The sequence below is a fragment of the Haliotis rubra genome, unplaced genomic scaffold (genome assembly GCF_003918875.1).
Source record: "Haliotis rubra isolate DU_JTF1 unplaced genomic scaffold, ASM391887v1 Scf415, whole genome shotgun sequence".
NCBI lineage: Eukaryota > Metazoa > Mollusca > Gastropoda > Lepetellida > Haliotidae > Haliotis > Haliotis rubra.
In genome coordinates this window covers 920704-945992 of record NW_025767097.1, presented here as the reverse complement: position 1 = coordinate 945992, position 25289 = coordinate 920704, and the positions used below count along the sequence as shown (strand labels likewise).

At 44.8% G+C, this 25289-nt stretch overlaps 2 protein-coding genes across 3 annotated transcripts in view; both read right to left on the bottom strand.

Moving 5' to 3' along the window:
- Positions 1-626: 626 nt before the first annotated feature.
- On the bottom strand, positions 627-2933 carry LOC124288325. Of its 2 annotated transcripts, none has more exons than XM_046724833.1 (2): positions 1187-2933; positions 627-756 (listed from the first exon to the last, which is right to left on the bottom strand). In XM_046724833.1, exon 1 carries the CDS (start codon positions 2847-2849, stop codon positions 1188-1190), a length of 1662 nt encoding a protein of 553 aa, XP_046580789.1. In that variant the 5' UTR covers positions 2850-2933; the 3' UTR covers positions 627-756; position 1187. The 2 variants fall into 2 exon arrangements, with proteins under 2 accessions (XP_046580789.1, XP_046580790.1); XM_046724834.1 differs by having other exon boundaries at positions 1199-2933.
- Positions 2827-25289, bottom strand: part of LOC124288324 — a 36171-nt gene continuing 13708 nt past the window's right edge. The window contains exons 2-9 of the mRNA XM_046724832.1: positions 16178-16281; positions 15674-15751; positions 14945-15031; positions 14445-14504; positions 14150-14220; positions 12135-12213; positions 9336-9367; positions 2827-4939 (exon numbers count right to left, since the gene is read on the bottom strand). Coding sequence (XP_046580788.1) covers positions 2909-4939; positions 9336-9367; positions 12135-12213; positions 14150-14220; positions 14445-14504; positions 14945-15031; positions 15674-15751; positions 16178-16241 — 2502 coding nt within the window. The 5' untranslated portion in view covers positions 16242-16281 and the 3' untranslated portion in view covers positions 2827-2908. The remainder of the gene's footprint in view (positions 4940-9335; positions 9368-12134; positions 12214-14149; positions 14221-14444; positions 14505-14944; positions 15032-15673; positions 15752-16177; positions 16282-25289) is intronic.

Here is a 25289-nt window from a genome sequence, read left to right as displayed (position 1 = left end):
GTGATCTGGTGGGTACTGAGTAAACGTCCAGGGGGGAATATGGACATTTCATGTACACAAAATGCGAACAGAAGACCGTTCGACTGCCAACACACAAGTCACATGAAATGAAATACAAATGACGCCTTAGCGACGTTCTTTGTAATTTGCCATATGCATATTGACTACAGAATAATTGACAGCCATTTTGAATACAAACAGATTCCTATTTCACAGGTAAGTAAGTCCCCAAATTTTCAAAGTCAATTTAAACTAACCAGGATTTTTAAACGTAGTATTCTTGTTATTTTATTTTTGGCTAACATTTCTTACAATCGCCAGCAGCTGAAGGGATGGTGTAAATCCAACTAGGGTCCATGCAGGTAGGAAAGGTACTGTAAGTCCCCATGGTTCCTAGTATGGTGATCTACCTTCAGTTGTTGGCGATCTATAGCCTGTTTTTATATTGTATTGTCCAAATAGTGCTATTAGTTTTAACTTTCCACGCTAGTTTTAATTCTAATTGTGATATTCGTGTTGTTTCACTGTCCTTTGACGACAGGTTTATATAATATACACATGTTCCATTTCAATGTCAAATATGTTCTCGTCACGATATGGCTGAAATATTGCCGGCGTGACGTTAATTCTTAACTCACTCACTCATATTTCACATGCAGGTAGCTAATATGTGGTAAATACACCAATGAAATTAGCCTTCAGGATTCTCCAGGACGTTCTTGTTTAACTTCAAGAAGGTGTGTTATCATCAGATATCTGAAATACAAACAATAAAGAAAATATATAAAGTCAGACAATTTAAATACATATTTATGGAGTGGATATGAAGTATAAAGACATGTTATGGCAGATACATTACAGGGCATGTATTCACATGTTAACAGTTATGCTGAAAGGTATAATGGAACAAAGCATTTAGTTATTTTCTGTTTTCAGCCCAAGTAAATATAGGACAACTATTCTCAGAAATAAATTCTGTTCGGTGTAAAGGAAACATAGCTGTTAAAATTATATAAATGGATATCTGGAAATCAGTTTTTGACTCACGACGGTCGCGAAAAGGGTAAGCGCTTGCTGTCACAAGATTTGCCTGAAATCGAATACTTAACGGTGCTTAAAGAAATAATTTTCATACTTCCTTTCATTTAAATTTTAGAGAGATAATGAAAGGAAGAAACTCATCTACCTCAACTTTCACCTTTTATGACTGTATCCCCTTTGTTTTTCCTGACAGTTCTCTCTTCTGCAATGGAGCAGGGGCCTCTCGGGAAGCAAACATGTTCAGGACTCATCTTCCTTGCAGTAGTAGATTCACCTGGAGCAAACAGTCTGTACCAAGTTCTAACGGGTGCCAGAAGCTTGTGCGCCAGAGAAGGAGCAACACGGTCCACATAGCAGGAGGCAAGCATTCCATCAACCACTATGGTTCCACACAATGTATAGGGGGCGCACAGACCTCTTCCAGTTGTCAAGGTGACAGAAAGGACTTCCTCGGATACCAGTCTTCTTTCCTCCCCTAACACAAGAGCAGCATCACCAACTTCTATAGCTATTGCAGCTTTAGTGTTTTTCCTGCAGACAGACTTTCCAATGTGCACATGGTGATTTGGAGAAACTTTCAGCTTCTTTGACTTTGTTGATATTTCCACGAATGTATTGTTTCCATTGTGCTGTCTGTGACCAAAACGATACACTGGGCTGTACACAAGCATGCCCTTTTCACCACAGCAAAGGAGTCTGTCACCTATGTTGACCTCTGACAGGGAGACTATTTGTCCTGTGGATAACTGAACCAAGGACTCGACTGGGAAACAAGCATTCATCTCTGCATACCTTTTGCCAAAATGTTGTAGACATTTCTCGTCAAGTTGCTTCCTTTGACTGGTCAGCCGCTCGTGTTTTATCGTTAGTTCACATCTCTGCTCTTCAAGTTTTCTTTTGGACGTGATTTCATAAATTGTCTCTCGCATCATCTGATCTGAAGCCAGTTTGGCTTTGTCTAGAGCCGCTTTCATCATGGTATTGAGGTCCTTCATATTATTATCACTCCAGATCGCCTCCAAGTGTTTGCGTTTACATTTAAGAGTTTGGTTCAGTTCCTCAGAAGATACCTTCAGCTTTCTGGAGGTGATACTTTCTATCTCTTTTCTAGAGTGGGATTGCAAGGTCCTTAGCTCAATCTTCAGTTGCCATTCCTTCTCTAACCACAGCCGTTCGATGGCCTGATTCCACTCACTTTCCCTATTTTTCAGTATGTCCATCATTTCCCGAGTCCAGTTTGAAATGATGCAAGAGACGTTTCGCTCAGCATCTTCTTTCCAAGTTTTCATGTTTGCTGCCTGGTACCCTGCAACTAAATGCCTTATGTCCCTTAGTTTCTTCTCCATGCCACCATCAAAAACATCTCGCCAGTGTTTGTATACTTTTTCAACATACATATCCATCTCCTTTTTTAAGGTTGCTGTGTGTTTGCGTATTTCAGCCTCCATGCATTCCTTGTCTTGCTCCTCCTGAGCGCCTCGCATGTCTGACAGCCTTTTCCTAAGGTTTTCTGTCATGTTTTCAACCAGGTTTTGTTCTTCTTCAAGCCATTCCTGTTCTTGGTCATTTTGATGGAGGTACATCTTTTCCTCGAATGCCTGTTTAACCCTGATTATATCCTCCTCGCCGATCCTGAAATCAACATTTCTGGAAAGTGGTTTAATCATTTCATTCCATTTGGTTTCAAAGTCATACCTGATATGTTCAAGGTTTAATTTCCATTGTTCTTCATATTTAGTGAAGTCATGTAGCAATTCCTTCCGCTTTAAAAGGGTTATTTTGAGCGTTTCATCAATCTGTTTCTTCATACCTTCATCATATTCTTGATTTACCTGGCGCAGTTTTTGTTCCCATGACTGACTTTGGGTCAATAATGTTTCTTCAACGCTTGTGTCCACTTTCTGTTGGAGTCACAGTATATGTCATTCAAACATTGTTTAAATTTTCTTGCCTGACGCTCAGTAGTGGTCCTTGCTGTATTTCTCCATCTGTCCATGGATATGTGTCTTTGTTCCAGTGTGTTCTGCATCATAGACTGCTGCAATCGATCCTCAATCTTCAGATTCATTGAAAGAAGAGTCTGGCTTCCAGTGGTTTCATTCCATTTTTCTTCATACATGTGGCTTCCGCTTCTCAATGTGTCTGATAGCCTTTGAAGTAGAAGCTCCCGATTACATGTCATGTTCTGTTGGACCGTGGTCATTATGTCATCAATCTGTCTAGTCTTCACTTCTCTCTTGAACCTAGCCTGTATCTCAGTCAAATATGATCTAATTTCTTTTTGTGTGTCGAGCTTCCACTTTTCTTCTCGGTAATATTTCTCTTGAACCAATGACTTTTGCATTTCTTTGTACTTGTCACTCCATATAGCATCAAGCTTTTTCTGCCATTCTTCTTCATTCCGTTTACGTATCTCATTGATCATTTCTTCAATTCGTCCTTTTCTTTCAGAGAGAATATCAGTAATGCTGTTTCTGCATTGTAGCTCCTGGACATCCTGAACAGTATCTATTTCGTCCCTCCAGTTATCCAGGTCTGTTTTGGCCTCAAACATGGCCTTCACTCTCTCCAAGACACCTTCTTTCTTTTCAGAAATGAGCTTATCAGTGTCTGAAAGGTGTTCAGCACTTCTCTGATCCATATCCTGTAACCACTCATTCTCTAATTCTGAAATTGTATTCTTTGTGAAACCCCTCAGTCCTTTAACCTTTTTGCCAAACACCTCGTGTACCTTACTGTCCCACATCATCATGTTGGATGTCTTCTTTTCATTTACTTTCTCCCGGAATTCGTTCCAACATTCTTTCAAGCTTCCATCACTGTCAGCGCTTGAAGCAAATAATGCTGTAAGTTCTTCTTCTGTGTCCAGTTCTAACTTCAGTTCTTGGTCTTTCTCCAGCAATGCAGAAAACTTTCGTTCATTGTTTTCACAAATATCTTCAACTTCCTGTACCCAAGCCATTTGCCATTGTTCAATGTACATCGACAGTGAACCCCTCAACTTTGTTTCAGATTCATTTTGCTCTTTCTTTATGATATCATTCAACCTCCTCCCAAAGTGTTCAGCTTTTAAAAACTGTTGCTCTTTGATCTCTTTCATTCTATTAATGTTCTCAGTCTCTCCTTTCTTAAGCTTGGCTTTTTGGTCAGTCTGCAATTGTTCAACAAGCTCTGCCTGTTCTTTGTACAACTGCTCGCGCAAAGACTTGTCAAGCTCCTCTATTCCCAAATGCAACGCCTTGGCATCTTTAAAAAAGTCATTATTGTACTTTATGCCATTGTTGCATCTCCTGAGCTGGTCAATGATTTCCATAAGTTTTGACACCTGATCGAACGATTCCGACGCAGCCTCAGCGTATTTATTGTTGAACAGTACAACCCGATGTTCGCATTCAGTGATCAGATTCTGTAAGAAACCGTCAGCATCTTCAAAAATAAAGTCTGCAAATGGTTTTTCACTTTCATTATTGTCGCCATATGTGAACACTATCACAGCATATTTGGAGAATATGTCTTGCCCAAAGAGCTTTCGTATTTCACGAACAGCATTTCTTTCTTCCTCTGTCATACGATTGCCAAATCTTAGAATGAGTAGTACAGCATCATACCCATCTGGACACATATAAATAGCAGAACCAATCGCCCGCAAGTTTTCTTTCGGATGCCTTGTATCCATATTACCGGGTGTATCAACCAGATATATTTCTCGTCCTGCTACAAGTCCATGTTCAAGCTGGCACGTCTTTGTCTGAGATTTTGTGCCAGGAGAAGACTTGAAAAGTTGATGTTTCCCGAAAATTGTATTTCCTGTGGCACTTTTTCCATTACCCGTTTTACCAACAAGCACAATGCTGAGCGGTTCCCCTTCAGTCAGAACACAATTTGGTCTATACTTGGGCTGGAAATACAAATTGACTGGGACATTACTACACAAATAAGGCTTTTTTTCACAAAAAGAATGAATGGCAACAGTTAGTTTTATGTTAGATTCTAGGATTCCTGCATGTGTCTGTGATGGGTACCACTTGTGGGACAGGCTAGGCTCACCTAAATAAATCTGGTATCATCGTTGTTAGGTAATGATTCACTGAACAAAACATGATTTTGACGTTTTCGAAATCCCTTGACAATGGACTGTTTTCATTATGAAATGGGTTTTGATACTCTATCTTCTAGCTATATGTTAGAACACAAGAACACCACACCATTGGCAACCACTGAGATCTATAGTTGACAACAATATAAAACATAACAAATCTTAATACATTTATTGAAAAGGTCATAGGTTGATTAGGAGGAATGCTGAATAGGATATCATTACCTGAATATATATATATGGCAGAGTACTCCATTTGGAACCATATATGTGACTCTACTCAATAGTTCCTGTTACGTTCAGCAGATGACCGCAGAGGTGTTTTTACATTTAGACCGGAAGTAAAGAGTTATATGGATGCTTCTGGGAAGTAGATTATTCCAGCTTAGTAAAGAATTCTGGATATGTATTTATGTATTGAATGGGACAAGTACATGACTGTATCATCTCACAAAACAGCAGGACACTCGCTCGCTCACTCACTCACTCGCCCGCCTGCCACTTTTTAGCAATATTCCAGCAATATCACTAGAAATGGGCTTAACGCATTGTACCCATGTAGGGAATCGAACCCGGGTCTTCGGCGAGACGAGCGAATGCTTTAACCACTAGGCTACCCCACCACCCCAGTTATGCATAAAATATAATATATTTTGAACTAGAACATCAGGTAACGCGTTTAGATTTGGGGGTAAGGGGATCATAGTCATGACAAATATACTGAGTCAAAAAAGAAATTACACAAAATGTTATTTGAAAAATAATGAATAATTTTTCTCTGATGATACATCTATGTATCCGAAATGGGATCCCTATCTTTCGACTCTAGAAAAATGTTAGCAAAACCCACTCAAACCCATCCATTTGTCGTGCAAATGACGTTAGTGCCAAATCAGGTTTAGCACGTGCAGTCGATCACGTGATCTTCGCATCGAAGTTTTCTTCATATGCACGTGTTTGCATTGGCCTCAAGAATTGAAAAAACACTTTTAAACGTGCAACGTGAACGTGCCGTTGGCATGTTGCAAGCGGGAAGATCACTTATTGACGTCGCAAGAGCAACAAACTGGCACCACTTCTGATCGCCCAAGGTCGGGTCGTCCACGTGTGACGTCACGAGCAGAAGCCCGTCAGATCGTCCTACGTCAACTACGTGACAGATTTCTGCCGGCTACACGAACCAGGGCTGAGATGTTTAGAGGTTGACTGTCCTCACAGACCATTCGAAATCGGTTGCGGGCTGCCAATCTCCATTCTCGACGTCCATATCGTGGGCCAATATTGACGCCGTTTCATCAAAGTCAATGTCTGCTGTGGGCCCAACGTCACCTCCGATGGACCCAGATAGACTGGTATCGAATCGTCTTTAGCTATGAATCCAAGTTTACCCTCAGATTCGTGGACGGCAGGCATAGAGTCTGGAGACGACGTCGTGAACGGTATGCCCAATGTTGTGTACAGGAAGTCAACAGATTCGGGGGCGGAAGTTGCATGGAGTGGGGTGCTTTCTGTGGGGACAACCGTTCCCGACTTCTGGTCATCCGTGGAAACCTCACAGCTGCTGCTTATCGCGACCAGGTGCTCACCCCTGAACTCGTTCCTTTCATGGCGGCTCATGGCCCAAGTCTACAGTTCCACATACCGCGATGTTGACACGAAATGTCCTTCAAAACGCTGGAATCAACGTCATGGACTGGCCATCGAGGTCCCCTGACCTTAATCCAATAGAGCACGTTTGGGATGCACTTGGGAGAAGGCTTCGTGGTCTTAGGAACCAACCTCAGAATTTGCAGGAACTTGGCGCTGCCTTGCAAGAGCAATGGCGCAGAATCCCCAACCACGTGTTCACAACCATCAGGCGGTCGATGAGGAGGCGGTGTTTGGCAGTGGTGAATCTTGCGGGCGGCCATACACGATATTGAACTGAGAAATTTCGCATTTATATTCTTGTGACTTGACATTCTGTATACCCATGCTTTGGAAGGGCGGTGTAGCCTAATGGAACTGAATATGGCACTGTCAGTGTATGGAGTACATCACACAGATCTCAGCAATGAAATAATAACAATTTAACCATCTTACCATCTCTTGTTCTTTTATAGTGCCCTGAAGAAAGAATGTGAAGTTTCTTTTTTGACTCAGTATATTTTCAGAACATGTTCTATCATAACCGTGAGGTATGAAATATACTGAACCACAAAGGAAATATCGCACCGATAGCGGTTTCTTAACGCACACACTATAATTCGCTCTAATTGAAAATCAAAACGGAGGATTGAGTTCATACTTGACAACTATTGTTAAGACATTTCCGGAAATCACATTTAGAGTTCACACAAACAAAATCACCAAACATGGTACCATTGAGATAGCCCTAAGTCAGTATTGTGTGTGGCCTCCATGGGCATGTATGAAAGCGTTGCATCCTCTGTACATGGAATGAATTAGCCAGTTGATGAATACCTCAGGCACTTGGGACCATAATCTGCAAAATGCCTGATCGTGTCCAGCCGCAGTTGTCAGCCTTGGTTGGAGGTCATTCAGTCTTCTTTGAATCTATTGGATTGGATTTAAATCCAGACTGAGTGCAGGCTATTGTAGGGTTTGGATGCCATGTTGTCTTAGGAAGTCCAATGTTGCTCTGGCAGTGTGGGCACGAGCGTTGTCTTACTGGAAGATGTGATTTCTGTAACGTCCAAAATGTGGTACAACGTGGGGTCTTATGACTTGGTAAATATAGCAAGCAGCTGCCACTTCATTTCCTCATCCTGGACCCGGATTCTAGAACACCACGGTGTCATCTAACTGGTTCAGATCTATTGCACTCCACACCATGATGCTTGGACCACCCCACGAGTCTCTTTCAACAATACGCTCATTGGAAAACAGTTCCAGACGCCTTCACCATACTCTCACTCTGCCATCGACTGTAGGAACACAATTTCGGCTTTCATGAGAGAAAAGCACATTTCTCCATTGTCGATAACGCCAATTTCGATGCAGTCAGTTTTGGCGGTGATGAGCGGTGGGGACAGGACTACGATATAATCTGTGACAGCAGAGGTTTCTTCCACGCAAACATCGACTCACTGTATCGGCACTGATAGGTCCCAATGGTCTGGCGTGCTGTTTCCGTCGCCCTGGGGAAGCGATCCTGCAGATGGTTGCGCATAATCTGTCGGTCTTGACGTTGTGATGTTACTGAAGGTTGCCCACCTGTAGTCGGTAGATTGTCCTAACATGAACATTAAAATGATTGGCTACCCTCTGTGCTGTCTGGACAACTTGCAATGGTCCAAAGACTTGGTTCCTCTGATCTCTCGTAGGTCGTGGCATGGAGATTGTGTCAAAACAAAATTATATCAGGCGAGTTTGGGACTCGCTTTCATTGGTAGGGTTGTCACGACATGCACGTGCACTTTCATTTTCACGAATGTCATATGGAACCTTTTACCATGTCTGCCTTTTTCGGTGCGTTTGGTCGATATGCTATTTCATCAGAAAACACACTGATGTTGGTTACAACTGTCAATTTGGATTGACAAACATGTTAACAAAACGGTGCAATCATAATAAAAACACCACCTTGTAAGAACAAAATATTGCAAGACGTTTCTTTTGTGGTTCAGTATAATTCTAGAGACCAATGAAGGCAAACTTGCTTAACGTCTAATTATTTAACCGTTTAAGCAACTAGTCTATCTATGTGCAACCTATTTCAAAACTTCTGTATGTACATTATCTTCTCCCTGACAGTAGGTTCATGCCTAGAAGAATTCTGCAGAGCGTTCGTAGAAGATATTTTTCATGTAATGCTACAAATATAAGTGAAGTGGTTTGTTAGCTCTTCAGGATCGGGATTAAATAGATTCCTTCTGAGATGAAGTTCTAAGTCTATATACAAGTTTCCAGAATTTTAGGTTTCTTGTTTTGACAGAGATAACTTATGTTTATTGGTCACATAAGAAACTGTTATGGTGGAATAGCATGGCTTGGCGCCTTTGAAAGTCCAGTTAAAGAATCACCTTTTCTAACTGATTATATATTTTTCAGATTTCTTCACCAGTTATGAAGGAAGTTAGAAATGCATTACGTTTGCGACACATGGGGTCAGGAGCTCCCAGCAGTAGGTGTTTACTTGTGGAGTATATTTAGTGAAGCAAGTATTTGACTTGTCTGAGTATATTATACAACTCACTGTTATGGCCTGCTGGTTCGTTCCTCCCAAACCTGATATGAGGAAGAAATATAGGTACAGGACAATGATATCATAAGTGATCATAATAAAATATACATCATGTATGTGAACTGCACACCTTTTGTAGAACTCTAGCATGATTGTCTCAAAGTAAAGGTTCAGCCTTAGTGTCGCGGTGGGCGAGCTGGTGTCGCGGTGGGCGAGCTGGTGTCGCGGTGGGCGAGCTGGTGTCGCGGTGGGCGAGCTAGGGCACGGTGGGCGAGCTGGTGGCGCGGCGGGCGAGCTGGGGGCGCGGTGGGCGAGCTGGTGGGCGAGGTGGTGGCGCGGTGGGGGCGCGGTGGGGGAGCTGGGGGCGCGGTGGGCGTGCTGGTGGCCCGATGGGCGTGCTGGTGGCGCGGTTTGCGAGCTGGTGGCGCGGTTTGCGAGCTGGTGGCGCGGTGGGCGAGCTGGTGGCGCGGTTTGTGAGCTGGTGGCGCGATGGGAGAGCTGGGGGCCTGGTGGGGGCGAGCTGGGGGCGCGGTGGGCGAGCTGGTGGCCCGGTGGGCGAGCTGGTGGCGCGGTTTGCGAGCTACTGGGCGCGGGCGCGATGGGCGAGCTGTGGCGCGGTGGGCGTGCTGGTGGCCCGGTGGGCGTGCTGGTGGCGCGGTTTGCGAGCTGGTGGCGCTGTATTGCGGGCGTAGCTGGTGGGCGAGGTGGTGGCGCGGTTTGCGAGGTGGGGGCGCGGTTGGCGAGCTGGTGGCCCGGTGGGCGAGCTGGGGGCGCGATTGGCGAGCTGGTGGCGCGGTGGGCGAGCTGGTGGCGCGGTTTGCGAGCTGGTGGCGCGGTTGACGAGCTGTGGCGCGGTTGGCGAGCTGGGGCCCGGCGGGCGAGCTGGTGGCGCGGTGGGCGAGCTGGTGGCGCGGTGGGCGTGCTGGTGGCCCCGTGGGCGTGCTGGTGGCCCAGTGGGCGTGCTGGTGGCGCGGTGGGCGAGCTGGTGGCGCGGTTTGCGGGCTGGTGGCGCGGTGGGCGAGCTGAGCCCGTTAAGCGAGCTGGTGGCGCGGTTGGCGAGCTGGGGGGCGGTGGGTGAGCTGGGGGCCCGGTGGGCGAGCTGGGCGCATGAAGGCGTGGTGGGCGAGATGGTGGCACGGTGGGTGAGATTGGGGCGCGGTGGGCGAGATGGGGGCGCGGTGGGCGAGCTGGGGGCGCCGTTGGCGAGATGGGGCGAGATGGTGGGCGATATGGGGGCGTGGTGGGCAAAATGGGGGCATGTTGGGCGAGATGGGGCGTGGTGGGCGAGCTGGTGGCGCAGTGGGCGAGCTGGCTAGGGCGCCAGGCTAGAGATCCAGCGAGGTTGAGGTGTCGGGATCGAGCCCACCTGTGACCGGGTGTAAAAACCTTTTAATTAGAGTCAACTTGTGTGCAGACTCTTTCATTGTTGTCACAACCCCTAGTGTACAATACACAACCCTGTGCACTTAGAAGAACCCACGAATCCGTTGATATATGACCAGATGGTGGCCACATGAATATGTGCAAACACCTAGTTGCGGGTACAGCAACGTGCAGTAAACTTGGACAAAGTACTGTGACTATGTGTCCCAGTCCTACCAGTTGTGAATTGATACCTCGTTAGGATGGAAAGCCACAATAAGTCGGTGCGCCTAGTGTCTGCAAAAGTTGAAAACTCTCCAGGGATTTGAGATTGATAATACAATGTGCCGTTGAGACTGACATCCATTGATCGAGGGAAAAAATACCAGCCCCTTCAGCATGCACTAGTTGCCTGGATATGTGCGCTATATAAATATCCTATAATAATAATAATAAAATAGTCTTGGCGTATTCCTTTTTAGTTATCATTCCACGGTTGTGTCGAACATCAGATAACTTGAGGTTTTTACGTACTTGGACATAACAGTGTTTGACTGTTCACCAGTCATGTAGTTCTGAGCTAAAGAAAATAGTGATGTGAAAATTGGATTTGACCAAATCAAACATTAGTCTTTATCTTACCGTCATGTAAAATACTTTAATTTCATTGGTCAATGACGCTTTAATAAGTTTCCGTGTCACCCCTCCCAGGAGGGTGACAACTGGAAAAAATGTTACCAGCTGCCACGGTAACCGACAAACTCTCCACCGAGAAGCTGTGTCGCTAACAATCGTATGACGTCATAATATGACGCATGCAGTGTCCGGAGTTCGAAAACCGTTCGATTAGCTGTTTTTGAGTTCACTATGTACACATCTATTTTACCGACTTTCACTGCTTTATTTAAACTAACCCGTGAAGATCCGGGATAGAAGAGGTCTTCAACAACCCATGCTTGCAACAAAAGGCGACTATGCTTGTCGTAAGAGGCGACTAACGGGATCGGGTGGTCAGGCTCGGTTCCCAATTGCGCAGATCGATTCTCATGCTGTTGATCACTGGATTGTCTGGTCCAGACTCGATTGTTTACAGACCGCCGCCATACAGCTGGAATATTGATGAGTGCGGCGTAAAACTAAACTCACTCACTCAGTATTTAAACTATTTTATACCTGCACATTCAACTTAAACATAATTAACCATTTTTATAGCAGTGTTAACCTTGTCAGAATGTTTCACTGATTTAAAAAATCCAGTCAAGGGGCAGACGCCATTTTGTTTACATGTCATAGTCGGTAGCGATCTTTAAAATAAATAAAATGATATTGTGGAAATTTAACATGGCGGTAAGATAAATACGGCCTACCGGGTCGGGTGACACTGCTACAAAGAGCTGTACATCAGACCGTATTACCCTCGAGAGAAGCATACAACTTATATGTACCAACCTGTGACTAGTTCAAGCTGGATATTTGTGCATCCAACCATGTAAATGCTCTTGGGTGATTGGGGAATAGCGGAGGCGTTCTGAAACCAAACAGAAGTCTCATCAAGCATTGGTAAGGGTATTACTGACTGACTGACTGAGTTTAGTTTTACGCCACTTTTAGCAATATTCCAACAATATCACGGCGGGGGACACCAGAAATGGGCTTCACACATTGTGCCCATGTGGGGAATCGAACCCGGGTCTTCCGCGTGACAAGCCAACGCTTTAACCACTAGGCTACCCCACCGCCCCGGTTAGGGTATTACATAATGTGCAGGAAAAGACATATGTTGTCCACATACCATAAATACACGTCACAAGTATCTATTGACATGCAAATATAGGGGGAAAACGTGTTGATCAAAATTATAAAATCTACTGAATGTTCTTTCACATGGATAAACATTATAAACATATCAGATAGCAGCACACACGTCAACGTTTACGACGATCTGTGTTCTAAATTTTGATAATTTCTTTTCTGGAACTATGATATTCCTTATTATTCCAGCATCTTGTCGACAGATATTTTCAACTGAATATCCTGTTAACACTTGCTATTTGGCTGTTATATTGCCGATGAGATGTAAAACTCACTCACCAGTGTAGCAATATTTCGTGATATCGCCGAAGTTCTACATAACCTAGCTATGCCTAACCTATGTGGTTTGCATTGTATTGCAAAAGAGACAAGAAATTGGAGGCATGACCTCTTTTTACTTCAATTAAATATGACATATCTAATATACACATGGAGAAATGTATCGGAACATCCCATATTTTATCACGGAATCAATATGTTCCCACTACCCACAGCAAAGGAACTTAAACCTCAGTTTAAATTACACTCTGAGTACATAAAAGAATGAAAAATTGTGGCTTATTCAGATAAACTAGCAAGTGAGTTTTGGATTTACACCGCTTTCAGCAACAGACTTGGACTTCAACCATGTGGGGCTGATGTACGTCGAGCGAACGCTTTAACCCCTAGGCTACCCCACCGCCCCTTCAGATAAACTAACGTGAAAACGAATTTATAGATTTTGTAGTGCTGATAACATGGTTTTTGGCAAGGTTTTGTACGGGAGAGTCTCTCTGGGGTATTCTGTGCCCCATAATGTCCAAAACAAGCTCTATGGGACTGAGATCGGGACGTCTTGAGGATCAAGGCAGAGCTGTTACTTGACGTAAGAAATCGACAATAAACACTGTTTCTGTGTTGTTCAAACAGTGGACCCTTCCCTATGACCTCAAATTCCAGGGATTTCGAGGTTGACACCAAGCTAGTTGAGCTGACTTGTGCTCTGGGAATAACTACGGACATCTGATGTGATGTCTGGAACTATACCCGGCCGATTATAGGCGATTTCGGACCGTTCTGTTGGACAAACATCGATGTATAAGCCAATCTGTTTTTAACATGCCACTTGACATGGACGGATGAAGTCTTGGGATTCTGAAAAGCGTTGTATCCCTTTAAGGGCTGAATCCCTCAATAAGCTGTGTCTCGTGACCTGATGGTCCTTGACGTCATTAGTTTGCTGATGTTTTCTGGCCAATCGGCTGAGAGTCGATGGATGACAACCAACTTCTCTTACAATAACCCTCAATGACATTCCAGTATTCCGCATACCATAACTTGCAACCTTTGAACAGTTGTCATATTAGGAGGAACGATATTCGCTTTTTCAATAACGAAATCAATTGGTTTTCAAAGTTATCTAACTGTAAGAAGTGTATAATGACGGACACAGTGTTGCACGTGGTACTCGCCTTTGATCGTTGCAAATTCAACGTATGGTGCACCCAAAGGGTCAAATAATCATACAAACAAGCATAATTAGGATATGAACACAAATTTCATCATTTGGGGGTTAAAAATTATGCGCGTTGCGGTACTTTTTGTCATGTGTATAAGTATTGATGAAAAATGGTACAAAATGAGTCAAAGCTAGGATGTTTAAGAGCTACTACCGTTGCTCTTGGCAGTGCTTGAGTCTGGTCATCTGTGGCACATGTGGGACTGGGTATACTTCCTCCAGTATCTGAAGAGAAAACAGTAGTATGCACACTGTAGCAGATCCTGATACACCAGACACCGACAGTCAGGAACAAATACATGCTGTATTTACAGGAGTTATAAATATACAAAAGAATAGTACTTAGTTATCGAAATATTTTAATTATCATTATTCATTTCTTTCGTAGTAAGGCCCAACCTAAATAGTCACACAAGTCAGTACGTCAAGATATATCGGTAAGCTATTACCTTCAACCTGTTTTGGCACTGTCGAGTCATCCTTGGGGGCTGGCACTGATCCCTGGGCTCCTGGATCCAGAAGAAACAGCATAGGTTCAGAAGCTCACCCGTAATGAATAAATTTTCATGGAGAACTACTCAACTCTACTGATACAAGTGTAGAAGCCATTTGTATTCCCATGCTGGCATTCGAACCACGGACCTTCAGATCCAAAGTCGGGCGCATTGTCCACATGACCAATGAGGTTAACCCGTGCTAAAAGGATATACCTATAAGCACTCTAAGTTATAACGTTTCGACCAGTCCAGGTCATCCGAAGCTCGACTAACCTATCAATAAATTAGATTCAGGAAAGCCATAATCCATTACTAAAGGGTAGACGATAACGGAATTAATTTCACATCTTTGATACCAGATATCTTAAACGGTTTCTAAGGATTGTTGTATATCTTGTAACCTGTACATGTGAGCCCATGCTTTCCCATCGACCTGCTACAAACACACTTACCACTGCTGCCAACAACCTGTTTTGGTGTGGTCACGTCACTGACAAGAGCAGAGGACACACTGGGCACATCAGACAGGTCTTCCACAACTGCAACATGATCGTATGTAAATAGGTAAGACTTATATTCAAGAATGATTGTGTACGGTTCATAGAATCTACAAGACGGGATATCAGCCTAGAGGCGCAGATGTGTCTGGGAGACTTGATGTGCAAGAACAAACAGTTCTAGAAGCACCCTACCCTCAAGTCAAGGAGCAATTACCGTGGAGAGCCATAGTGGATTCGTGAGGCTGGATGCAGGCGGGAGCGAGTAGACCAGCAAAGAAGGTGTAACACATGTTATATGTGGTGATTACATTTTAAGTACAATTCAAGTACTTTTGTTGGGTTGAGCCCCATCTGGGATTCGAACCCACACCCTCAGAATCAGGCACCTAATCGCCAGCACACAAGGTTTGTGTATTCACAGCTTTCGGCCGTGAGAGTCGTGCCAATTTACACTTATCAAAAGGATACACAACGTCCGTGGTCTAGACTAACAGTTGTCCGACTTCAATTTTGTGGAAGCCGCGTTGGCTGAGCGGGTTAGACGACTGACGGCAGACTTGGACTGAATTTGGGTAGCTGTAAATGCGCCAGACGCTTAAATTGGTGGTTTCTGGCGATGTGATGAGAAACTGTGTGTGAGGTTACAGAAGACGATCGACCCTTTAAGGTAAATGGCAAAACCTTCACTCTGCAGGTTGGATGAGCAACTGGAAGCATTGTGAGGTGGACTCTTAGGACAAGTGCTAGAACACCGGCTGACTGAAACACATAAGGTGAGATGAGGTGAAATTGGGTTTAATGTCGCGATGGAGAATATTTCGCTCATATGACGACGTGCATGTGTGTGTATGTGTATGTGCGGCTGCTTGTACTAGCCAAGACTGAAGCTGGTTTTATAGTGCTAGCCCACTGTGATACCATGCCGCAGTGAAGCAAGAATACCCCACTCAGACACATTATACTGTCTCCAAGCCGACCAGTCCTTGTTGTATCAATTTATTCCGAGCGCCAGACAGGGTCCAACAAGTACCATATTTTAACGTCTTTTGGTATGACGCGGTCGGGGATCGAACCAGCGACCTTCCGCTCTCCGGGGGTACGCTCTAACCACTACACCACGGAGGCGGTCCTGAAACACATAAGCAATAAGGGGACGAGGCAGGAAGTAAGGCAATCTTCACCAACCTGTATCAGTTTGTGGACAGTCTCTGTCCCCTTCTGTAGTTTCATGCTTCTCTGAATCCGCCATCGTGTCTCAACAGTTCATCTTCGTATGCAAGACTTGTTACCTGAAAAAGAACCAATTCCTATCATCATAAAAACATACCCACCCTCTCCTTTCAAACATTGTATGGTTGGTTGGTTGTTGTTTAACGCCGTCCTCAGCATTATTCCAGCTATATGGCGGCGGTCTGTAAATAATCGAGTATGGACCAGACAATCCAGTAATCAACACCATGAGCATCGATCTACACAATTGGGATACGATGACATGTGTATACCAAGTCAGTGAGCCTGACGTCCCGATCCCTCTTACAACAAGTACGGGTTGCTGAAGATCAGTTCTTCCCCGGATCTTCATTTGTCCATTATATGAATAATGCATTAATATAGGATTCTAACCCAGTGTTCAATAGCCACGTACTCATCAACGGGAACCAGTTATTTCAAAATCTCTTTTGACGATTAAGGGTAAATTCAACTAATTGAGTCGATATACATAATAAGCTTTCGCGAGCACATGCTCCATGTGTTAACACGGCCAGGCAGACCTACTGTGTCGGGGTAACCCTTGTACAGCTGGGTAGACTGTACTGTGTCGAGGTAACCCTTATACAGCTGGGTAGACTGTACCATGTCGAGGTAACCCTTGTACAGCTGGGTAGACTGTACCATGTCGAAGTAACTCTTGTACAGCTGGGTAGACTGTACCATGACAGGGTAGCCCTTGTACAGCTGGGTAGACTGTACTGTGTCAGGGTAGCCCTTGTACAGCTGGGTAGACTGTACTGTGTCAGGGTAACCCTTGTACAGCTGGGTAGACTGTACCATGTCAGGGTCAACCCCTTGTACAGCTGGGTAGACTGTACTGTGTCAGGGTAACCCTTGTACAGCTGGGTAGACTGTACCATGTCAGGGTAGCCCTTGTACAGCTGGGTAGACTGTACTGTGTCAGGGTAGGGTAACCTTGTACAGCTAGGTAGACTGTACTGTGTCAGGGTAACTCTTGTACAGCTGGGTAGACTGTACCATGTCAGGGTAGCCCTTGTACAGCTGGGTAGACTGTACTGTGTCAGGGTAACCCTTGTACAGCTAGGTAGACTGTACTGTGTCAGGGTAACTCTTGTACAGCTGGGTAGACTGTACCATGTCAGGGTAGCCCTTGTACAGCTGGGTAGACTGTACTATGTCAGGGTAACCCTTGTACAGCTAGGTAGACTGTACTGTGTCACGGTAGCCCTTGTACAGCTGGGTAGACTGTACTGTGTCAGGGTAACCCTTGTACAGCTGGGTAGACTGTACTGTGTCAGGGTAACCCTTGTACAGCTGGGTAGACTGTACCATGTCGGGGTAACCCTTGTACAGCTGGGTAGACTGTACTGTGTCATGGTAACCCTTGTACAGCTGGGTAGACTGTACCATGTCAGGGTAGCCCTTGTACAGCTGGGTAGACTGTACTGTGTCAGGGTAACCCTTGTACAGCTAGGTAGACTGTACTGTGTCAGGGTAACTCTTGTACAGCTGGGTAGACTGTACTGTGTCAGGGTAACCCTTGTACTGCTGGGTAGACTGTACTGTGTCAGGGTAACCCTTGTACAGCTGGGTAGACTGTACAATGTCGAGGTAACTCTTGTACAGCTGGGTAGACTGTACTGTGTCAGGGTAGCCCTTGTACAGCTGGGTAGACTGTACTGTGTCAGGGTAACCCTTGTACAGCTGGGTAGACTGTACCATGTCAGGGTAGCCCTTGTACAGCTGGGTAGACTGTACCATGTCAGGGTAACCCTTGTACAGCTGGGTAGACTGTACTGTGTCAGGGTAACCCTTGTACAGCTGGGTAGACTGTACCATGTCAGGGTAGCCCTTGTACAGCTGGGTAGACAGTACTGTGTCAGGGTAACCCTTGTACAGCCGGGTAGACTGTACTGTGTCAGGGTAACCCTTGTACAGCTGGGTAGACTGTCCTGTGTCAGGGTAACTCTTGTACAGCTGGGTAGACAGTACCATGTCAGGGGTAACCCTTGTACGGCTGGGTAGACTGTACTGTGTCAGGGTAACTCTTGTACAGCTGGGTAGACAGTACCATGTCGGGGTAACCCTTGTACGGCTGGGTAGACTGTACTGTGTCAGGGTAACCCTTGTACGGCTGGGTAGACTGTACCGTGTCAGGGTAACCCTTGTACAGCTGGGTAGACTGTACTGTGTCAGGGTAACCCTTGTACAGCTGGGTAGACTGTACAATGTCGAGGTAATCCTTGTACAGCTGGGTAGACAGTACCATGTCAGGGTAACCCTTGTACAGCTGGGTAGACTGTACTGTGTCACGGTAACCATTGTACAGCTGGGTAGACTGTACCATGTCAGGGTAACCCCTGTACAGCTGGGTAGACTGTACCATGTCGAGGTAACTCTTGTACAGCTGGGTAGATTGTACCATGTCCGGGTAGCCCTTAAACAGCTGGGTACACTGTACCATGTCAGGGTAACCCTTGTACAGCTGGGTACACTGTACCATGTCAGGGTAACCATTGTACAGCTGGGTACACTGTACCATGTCGAGGTAACCCTTGTACAGCTGGGTAGACAGTACCATGTCAGGGTAACCCTTGTACAGCTGGGTAGACTGTACTGTGTCACGGTAACCATTGTACAGCTGGGTAGACAGTACCATGTCGGGGTAACCCTTGTACAGCTGGGTAGACTGTACCATGTCAGGGTAACCCTTGTACAGCTGGGTACACTGTACCATGTCAGGGTAACACTTGTACAGCTGAGTACACTGTACCATGTCAGGGTAACCCTTGTACAGCTGGGTAGACTGTACCATGTCGGGGTAACATCTAAATGGACTGTACCGTACGAGACCCGCTGTACATGGTGTAGACCTATCTTGTTGGCTGTGCAATTTATAATGCTGACTGGCCTAGGTACCCGAGTAGTATAGGTTAGAGCAGTCCTCTGTGCAGCTATTGTATTTCACAATGCTGGAGTTCAAGTGGTCCGCTTTTCACTGACACGCAACCTGTGCACTTGAGTTGTTAGTCGCGCTATGGCCAGCGCATGTTTCTCAACACTGGTAAATCTATTTCATATCAGGAATTGGTTGGGTTTTTTTTTTCATTTAAGACCCTAAATTTCCGCTGTCAAGTTTGAAAGCGTAATACTCAATTTTGTTTTTTAACACATCTGGTATGATGTCAATAGCCGATCATCTGGGGCGGTATTCTTAAAAGGACTTAAGTCTAAAAAATGACTTAAGTTCCCAATAAAAACTTAACTTTTGACTTAAGACTTATGTTTTTTTCTTAGTCATATTCACAAAACGTATTAGACTTAAGTTTGCGCTATTTTCGACTTAAATCCTAAGCCTGCTGTTGGCTAGGCTTAACTCTATGTATGTAACTTAAGTCAGTTGACAAAAATGGCCGCCAGACATGCCAATAGAAGAATTTACCATCCAAGAAGTAACCGGTTTGAGGACTTAAGTGATGAAGAACTCATTAAATGGTATCGTTTAGACAGGGGCGGCATACAGTTTGTAATTGATTTGGTCACGAATGCCGTTCAGCCTAACACAGCAAGAAATCATGCAGTCGAACACTTTTGACATTGCGCTTCCTAGCAACAGGAAAATTCCAGCTATGTAATGGTGATGACCATGGAGTTAGTCAGCCTACTGTGTCCCGTGCTGTACATGAGACCGTCAGTGAACTGTCATCACCCTGAATTCTCACTAGATTTGTTCGCTTTCCAACACAACACAACGAGATCCACACGAATCAAATGGCATTCTATCAGGTGGCCCATTTCCCCGGAGTTATTGGTGTGATTGACTGCACACATGTGCAGATACAGGCTCCACGTGTCAACGAGCATGTCTATGTAAATAGACATCACTACCACAGTATCAACACACAGGTAGGGGCCCATACTTCTACATTCTAATCACACGTCAATTCTTATGAGTTTATCAAATTGCTTAATTAAAACAGCTATCTTCATTACTTTATGTAATAGTTTGTTAAGCTGTCATGTTGGTAAATATTCACATGTATCCTTACCTTAGAACATTTTATTTTCAACAGGCTGTCTTTGATGCTGATGATAAAATAACTGACATAGTTGCACAGTGGCCCGAGGCATGTTCAGAACCGCGAGCGCCCGCGTGATTGCCTCCCGCGAGCGTTCGCATCGGCCCTGAACGGACACGAGCGCTTGGTTACAATAAACCATTCGTGACCAACTCGTGTTGTTCCGGGACAAGCCGAATAGCTTCTTTTATTATATTCTTAAGGGTGAAATACTGTAAATATTAGTGAAAAGAAAAATGGTATTTTCATTTTCACTGAGTAGAATATCACTTTTACCTGGAACTACGAAACGCGAACTACGAAATCGATGTCTCGATCATTAATAAACAATGATCAAAATATAATAAATAGAATATTTTGTTAATGTTGTCAATGGTTACGCCACTCACGAACATATCAACTTTGTCAGACCACTCGATGAAATATACATGTTATTTGACAACATTAACAAAATATCCTCCATGCCTTCTTTTTGGAGTTTACGGAAAGGGGCGAGTGGTGACAAATGACATTAAACATGATCGCCATCTTGGTTCGCTTGGCGAGGCAGCTGTGAGAATGGTTCGCGGGCGCGCGTGGGCGCTCGAACGGGCACAGGCGTTCAGGATCGAGCGCTCACGGTTCTGAACACGCCTCCGGTTCAACGCATGACAGCCAGATATTGACAGAAAGCGGACTACAACGCTTAACGGAGGGAATAATCTGCCAGCCGGCGCTCATCTCCTCGGAGACAGCGGATACCCCTCAAAGAGGTGGCTCCTGACACCCTACCTCAGACCACACCCGGTCACCAGACAAATTACAACAGGTAACAGGAACAGTAAACACCGAACAGTCAGCCAAAGCTTATCTAATTAGAGTTATCCCCTTTCTTAGGGTTAACGTACAAAGCTGAAATGGGGTGTGTCTAAAATAAGATTGTGGAGGAAAATGTAGATGCTTAGATGTAATAATAACAAGACTGAGTAGTCATTTTCACTTTTTAAACAGTTTAAAAATAATCATATGACTTAGATAAAATAGAATGAATCATATTGATTTGAAATTATATTTTATTATTATGATTTTTGTCTCTGATTAATCCGGGTTAATTATTAAGTTGTCAACACATATCTCTTTCCAGATCACATAAGAGAACAAGAAGTTCAGTGGAGAGAGGATTTGGTCAGCTGAAAAGAAGGTTCAGTGTCCTTCATGGGGAGATGAGACTTTCACCTGAGAGAGCATGCAAAGTAATAACATATTTTTCTCTTATTTGCTTTTATTCAATGTATCATTTTTAAATGATATATAAGTAATGACCATGGATCTGTTTGTGTGAATAGTTTCTTTTCAATCAAGAACATGTTATGTATTATCTGAAAGGTATATATATATATGTTTTTATGTGAAAATGTGTTATGCCACAAAATGTAGTAAATGTGATTTGTAATAAGAATGATAAGATCATTAATTGTGAATTTAAGATCTGAAAATTTTATGAGCAAGAAATTCATATGATATATAACTTTATAAAACTGGGTTTCCCTTTAGGTCATCACTGCATGTGCTGTACTGCATAATATTTGCAAAACCAGGAATATTCCTCTTCCAAATCTTGATGGCAACCACAGGGTCAACCCTCCCCCACAAAATGGACAACTAGTTCTGCCTGCACAGGGTATCATGGGAGTTCGATACCGGGAACAGTTCGCAATTACAAACTTTCCTTGTGAGTACATGTATTTCAAAAATGTCTTTTTAATTAGTATCTTTCTTCCTATTAATCAAACATATACAAAAAGTTTCATTACTGCAATATATCATGACGATATGCAAAAAGGGCTGTTTTCCAGGATATCGTCTCCCTTTTTCTCCAGAAATGACCAAATGACTAAATTTCAAATATACAATAGCAAATCCTTGTAAATTTCCACTGAGATGAAATTACAAGATCATTTTAAGGAATTTGTAGGCATGAATATGCTGAATCAAATCCTAAATTCACAGACTGCATGACATTCTTAAATCTTGCTTATAAATTGAGCAACAAATAAGTTCATTTAAAATGAAAACACACAAATTTTTAACTAATCCTGCACTACTTACTTCCTGCACTTATTGCTTACGGCTCGAAAAGCGTGGCTTGCCAGACGATGTCAAAAAGACGTAGAACTGCAATCACTTCCTGGTCTCGGCTGCTAACTCGTCTGCGCATGCGTCACCGGAAGGTGACGTCAGCCACCTCAGATTATTGCTTTTCGCACGCCTCGTTAGACGTGTTGTTTGCCAGCTCAACTTGTATCCTACGGGATTATATTTTGTGAAGCATTAATAAAGACTGACTTTGTGTGTATTTTGTTTTTGTACCTCTACGAGAAGTGTAGGTATTATCTTTCACTTTCTTTTTTGTCATTCAGTAGTTCTGTGTAGTGATGTCGTTCGTTTATACACGGTCCCGTCATCACACTTTCACTTCGCCATTAAAACACTTTGCCGTATTTGATACGTCGTTGTGTTTCATTTGGTTCAGGCTTATATACTATACCATATAATAGTGGTATATTTATTGTGCCTGTATTATGGTCTCTTAAACTTTCAGTTATTTTGAGACTTTTGTTCTCAACTTTGCTGTTATATTCATTACTTTGTATGTGCGTTTACTGGGTTTTCTGCTTCATTGCAGATCTATGTACAGCGCCAGTTGTATACATTGTCGGGGTGGGAAGTCTCGTAAAGACCCTCATCCCCGATGTTTGAAATGTACTACTCAATGTACCTCTGGCCATAAATGTGCCAGCTGCGCTGTGCTATCACCCAAGAGTTTCTCCGTTTATCTACAGGTTGTTAAGAAGCGCCTGGGACAACAGAGACGGAAGAGTATGTCTACTACTTCGACACCGGTCTTGACGACCACTACGTCTACGTCAAGTGTTGCGGCGTCAACTGTGTCAACGAATGCGCCTGTCACCAGCATTCAGATTATGTCTTCGCCGCTTATGTCGCCGGGTGTTACAGCGTTTGGCGCTTCGGCGCTTGCAGCTTCGTCGGCGCTTGGATCGGCGGCGCCTGGCGCTTCGGCGCTTGGCACTCCCTCACCTCCTCCGCTGTTGCCGATGTCATCTCCACAACGACCGATGGGCCAGCAGTTTGCGCCGTATCAGACACCCCAGCCAGTGTTCCCGGGGCAGACGCCTTATGCGTATCAACCACATACGGGGTTTCCAATGCCTCAGGCGTCTATGATGCAAACGCCATACGGCCACCAGCAGTTTGATGTATCCACGCTCAGCACTCTCTTGACTTTACTATCAGGTCAAGCCGGTACATCAGCGCCTATGCCGTTTATGCCACCAGCTACATCGGCGCCTCTCCCCCCTACGGCGCCTCCAGCGCCTTTGCCACCTTTGCCACCTCCGACGATTTCGGCGCCTCTGCCCCCTCCAGCATCGGTGCCTATCTTGTCAACTTTGTCTGCTCCTGTGCCTACGCCAACGTCTCCCGTTGCGTCCACGTCTTCGGCAGGCGAACATAGGTCGAGACCTCGTAGTAAGGCGTCTTCTGCTAAGGCGTCGTCTGCACGTAGCCGTTCCCCTTTGCCGTTTCGTTCACCGTCCTCTGAGAGGGACTTTGCCCCAGACTATGAGGAAGACACGGGCTCTAATCACCTTGGCTTTGATCACGTGTTTGACTGGATTGCTGATCGTTTAATAGCCTCAGTCCCTTCACCAGGCCCTGATGTTGCAAAGTCACTTACTATTTGGGACTCGCCTTCCTTAATGTTACCAGCACATGAGGCGGTCAGAGAGATTCTCTCTACCCTTGATGAAGATTTCGCGGGAATGTCTCTCAACCCAACTATTAAAGCGCCTAGAGTACGTCGTGATGACTATCCTATTCATGGCTTGGACTTTGCCCAGACAGTGACTAAGGTGGATGAGGAAATGAAACGTGTGACAGGTTCTTCCTCTGTGTCCTCCTATAAAGTTCAGGATACAAGGGTCGCGGCTTTGGACTTAGAGCTTAAGCGTATGCTCCGCCCTATATCGGCATTGGCGTCAGCGACTGATGCCATCACTCAGGATCTTAAGGAAATAAATCCGGATCGACTGGATCATCTTACAACTATGATGCTATGGCAGGGTAAAGTGATCACTGACCTGCGTGAACACCTTAGGTCGGCGCTTGCCAACGCGTGCGTAATTCGTCGGCAAGGCTTCCTCTCCTTTTCTTCATGGGATTCGGAATTTCAGCGGAAATTATTCCACCAACCCTGGTCATCGTCGTCACTGTTTAACGATGCCATTCATGATGTTTATCGGCAGGTGTGTGATTTTGCCAAAGGGGAGACTGCCTTGAAAGCGTTTCAAAAGGGACAACGTCCTGCCTCCACGTCATCCAACACCTACCAGCCTCGGCGACCGTCTGTTCGGCGTGCCAGAAACTCAGCGCCGTCTCGTGGCAGGGGACGTGGTGCCAAGCCTAGATCAGACAGGGGTGGATATCAACGTCGCCGTGCTCCCGCCCAGGGCGACGGGCGTAGGGGCAAGTGAAGTGAGGGACACGCACGACTGGACACTCCCACCTCCAGTCGTCCCAGTTTATCCTACACCGGTAGGTGGGAGAATAGGGATCTTTTGGGAAAATTGGTCCATCCTAGAGGATCCATACGTCACCGATATATTGAGGCAGGGGTTTCGGCTCCCCCCTCCTCTCCGATCCACCTCTGACAATGTTCCCGCTCCGGCACAATCACTCTCAGGTTCAACACAACCTTCTAGCGGAGAACATAGCGATTTTGTTGGAGAAAAGAGCCATCGAACTCCTCCCGTATCCCATCATAACACCAGGGTTTTATTCTCCAATATTCTTAGTGCCGAAGAAAGGGTCCGCGAAAATGAGGATGATTCACAATCTGTCCTATTTCAACGAGACTTTCCTGGAACGTCCTCCGCACTTCCGAATGACGTCCCTCGAATACCTCAAATCTATGGTATGCGTCAACG

Excerpts from the sequence above, each read along its gene's own strand:
- LOC124288325 (XM_046724833.1), bottom strand. The coding sequence starts at position 2,849 with ATGAAGAAACAGATTGATGAAACGCTCAAAATAACCCTTTTAAAGCGG.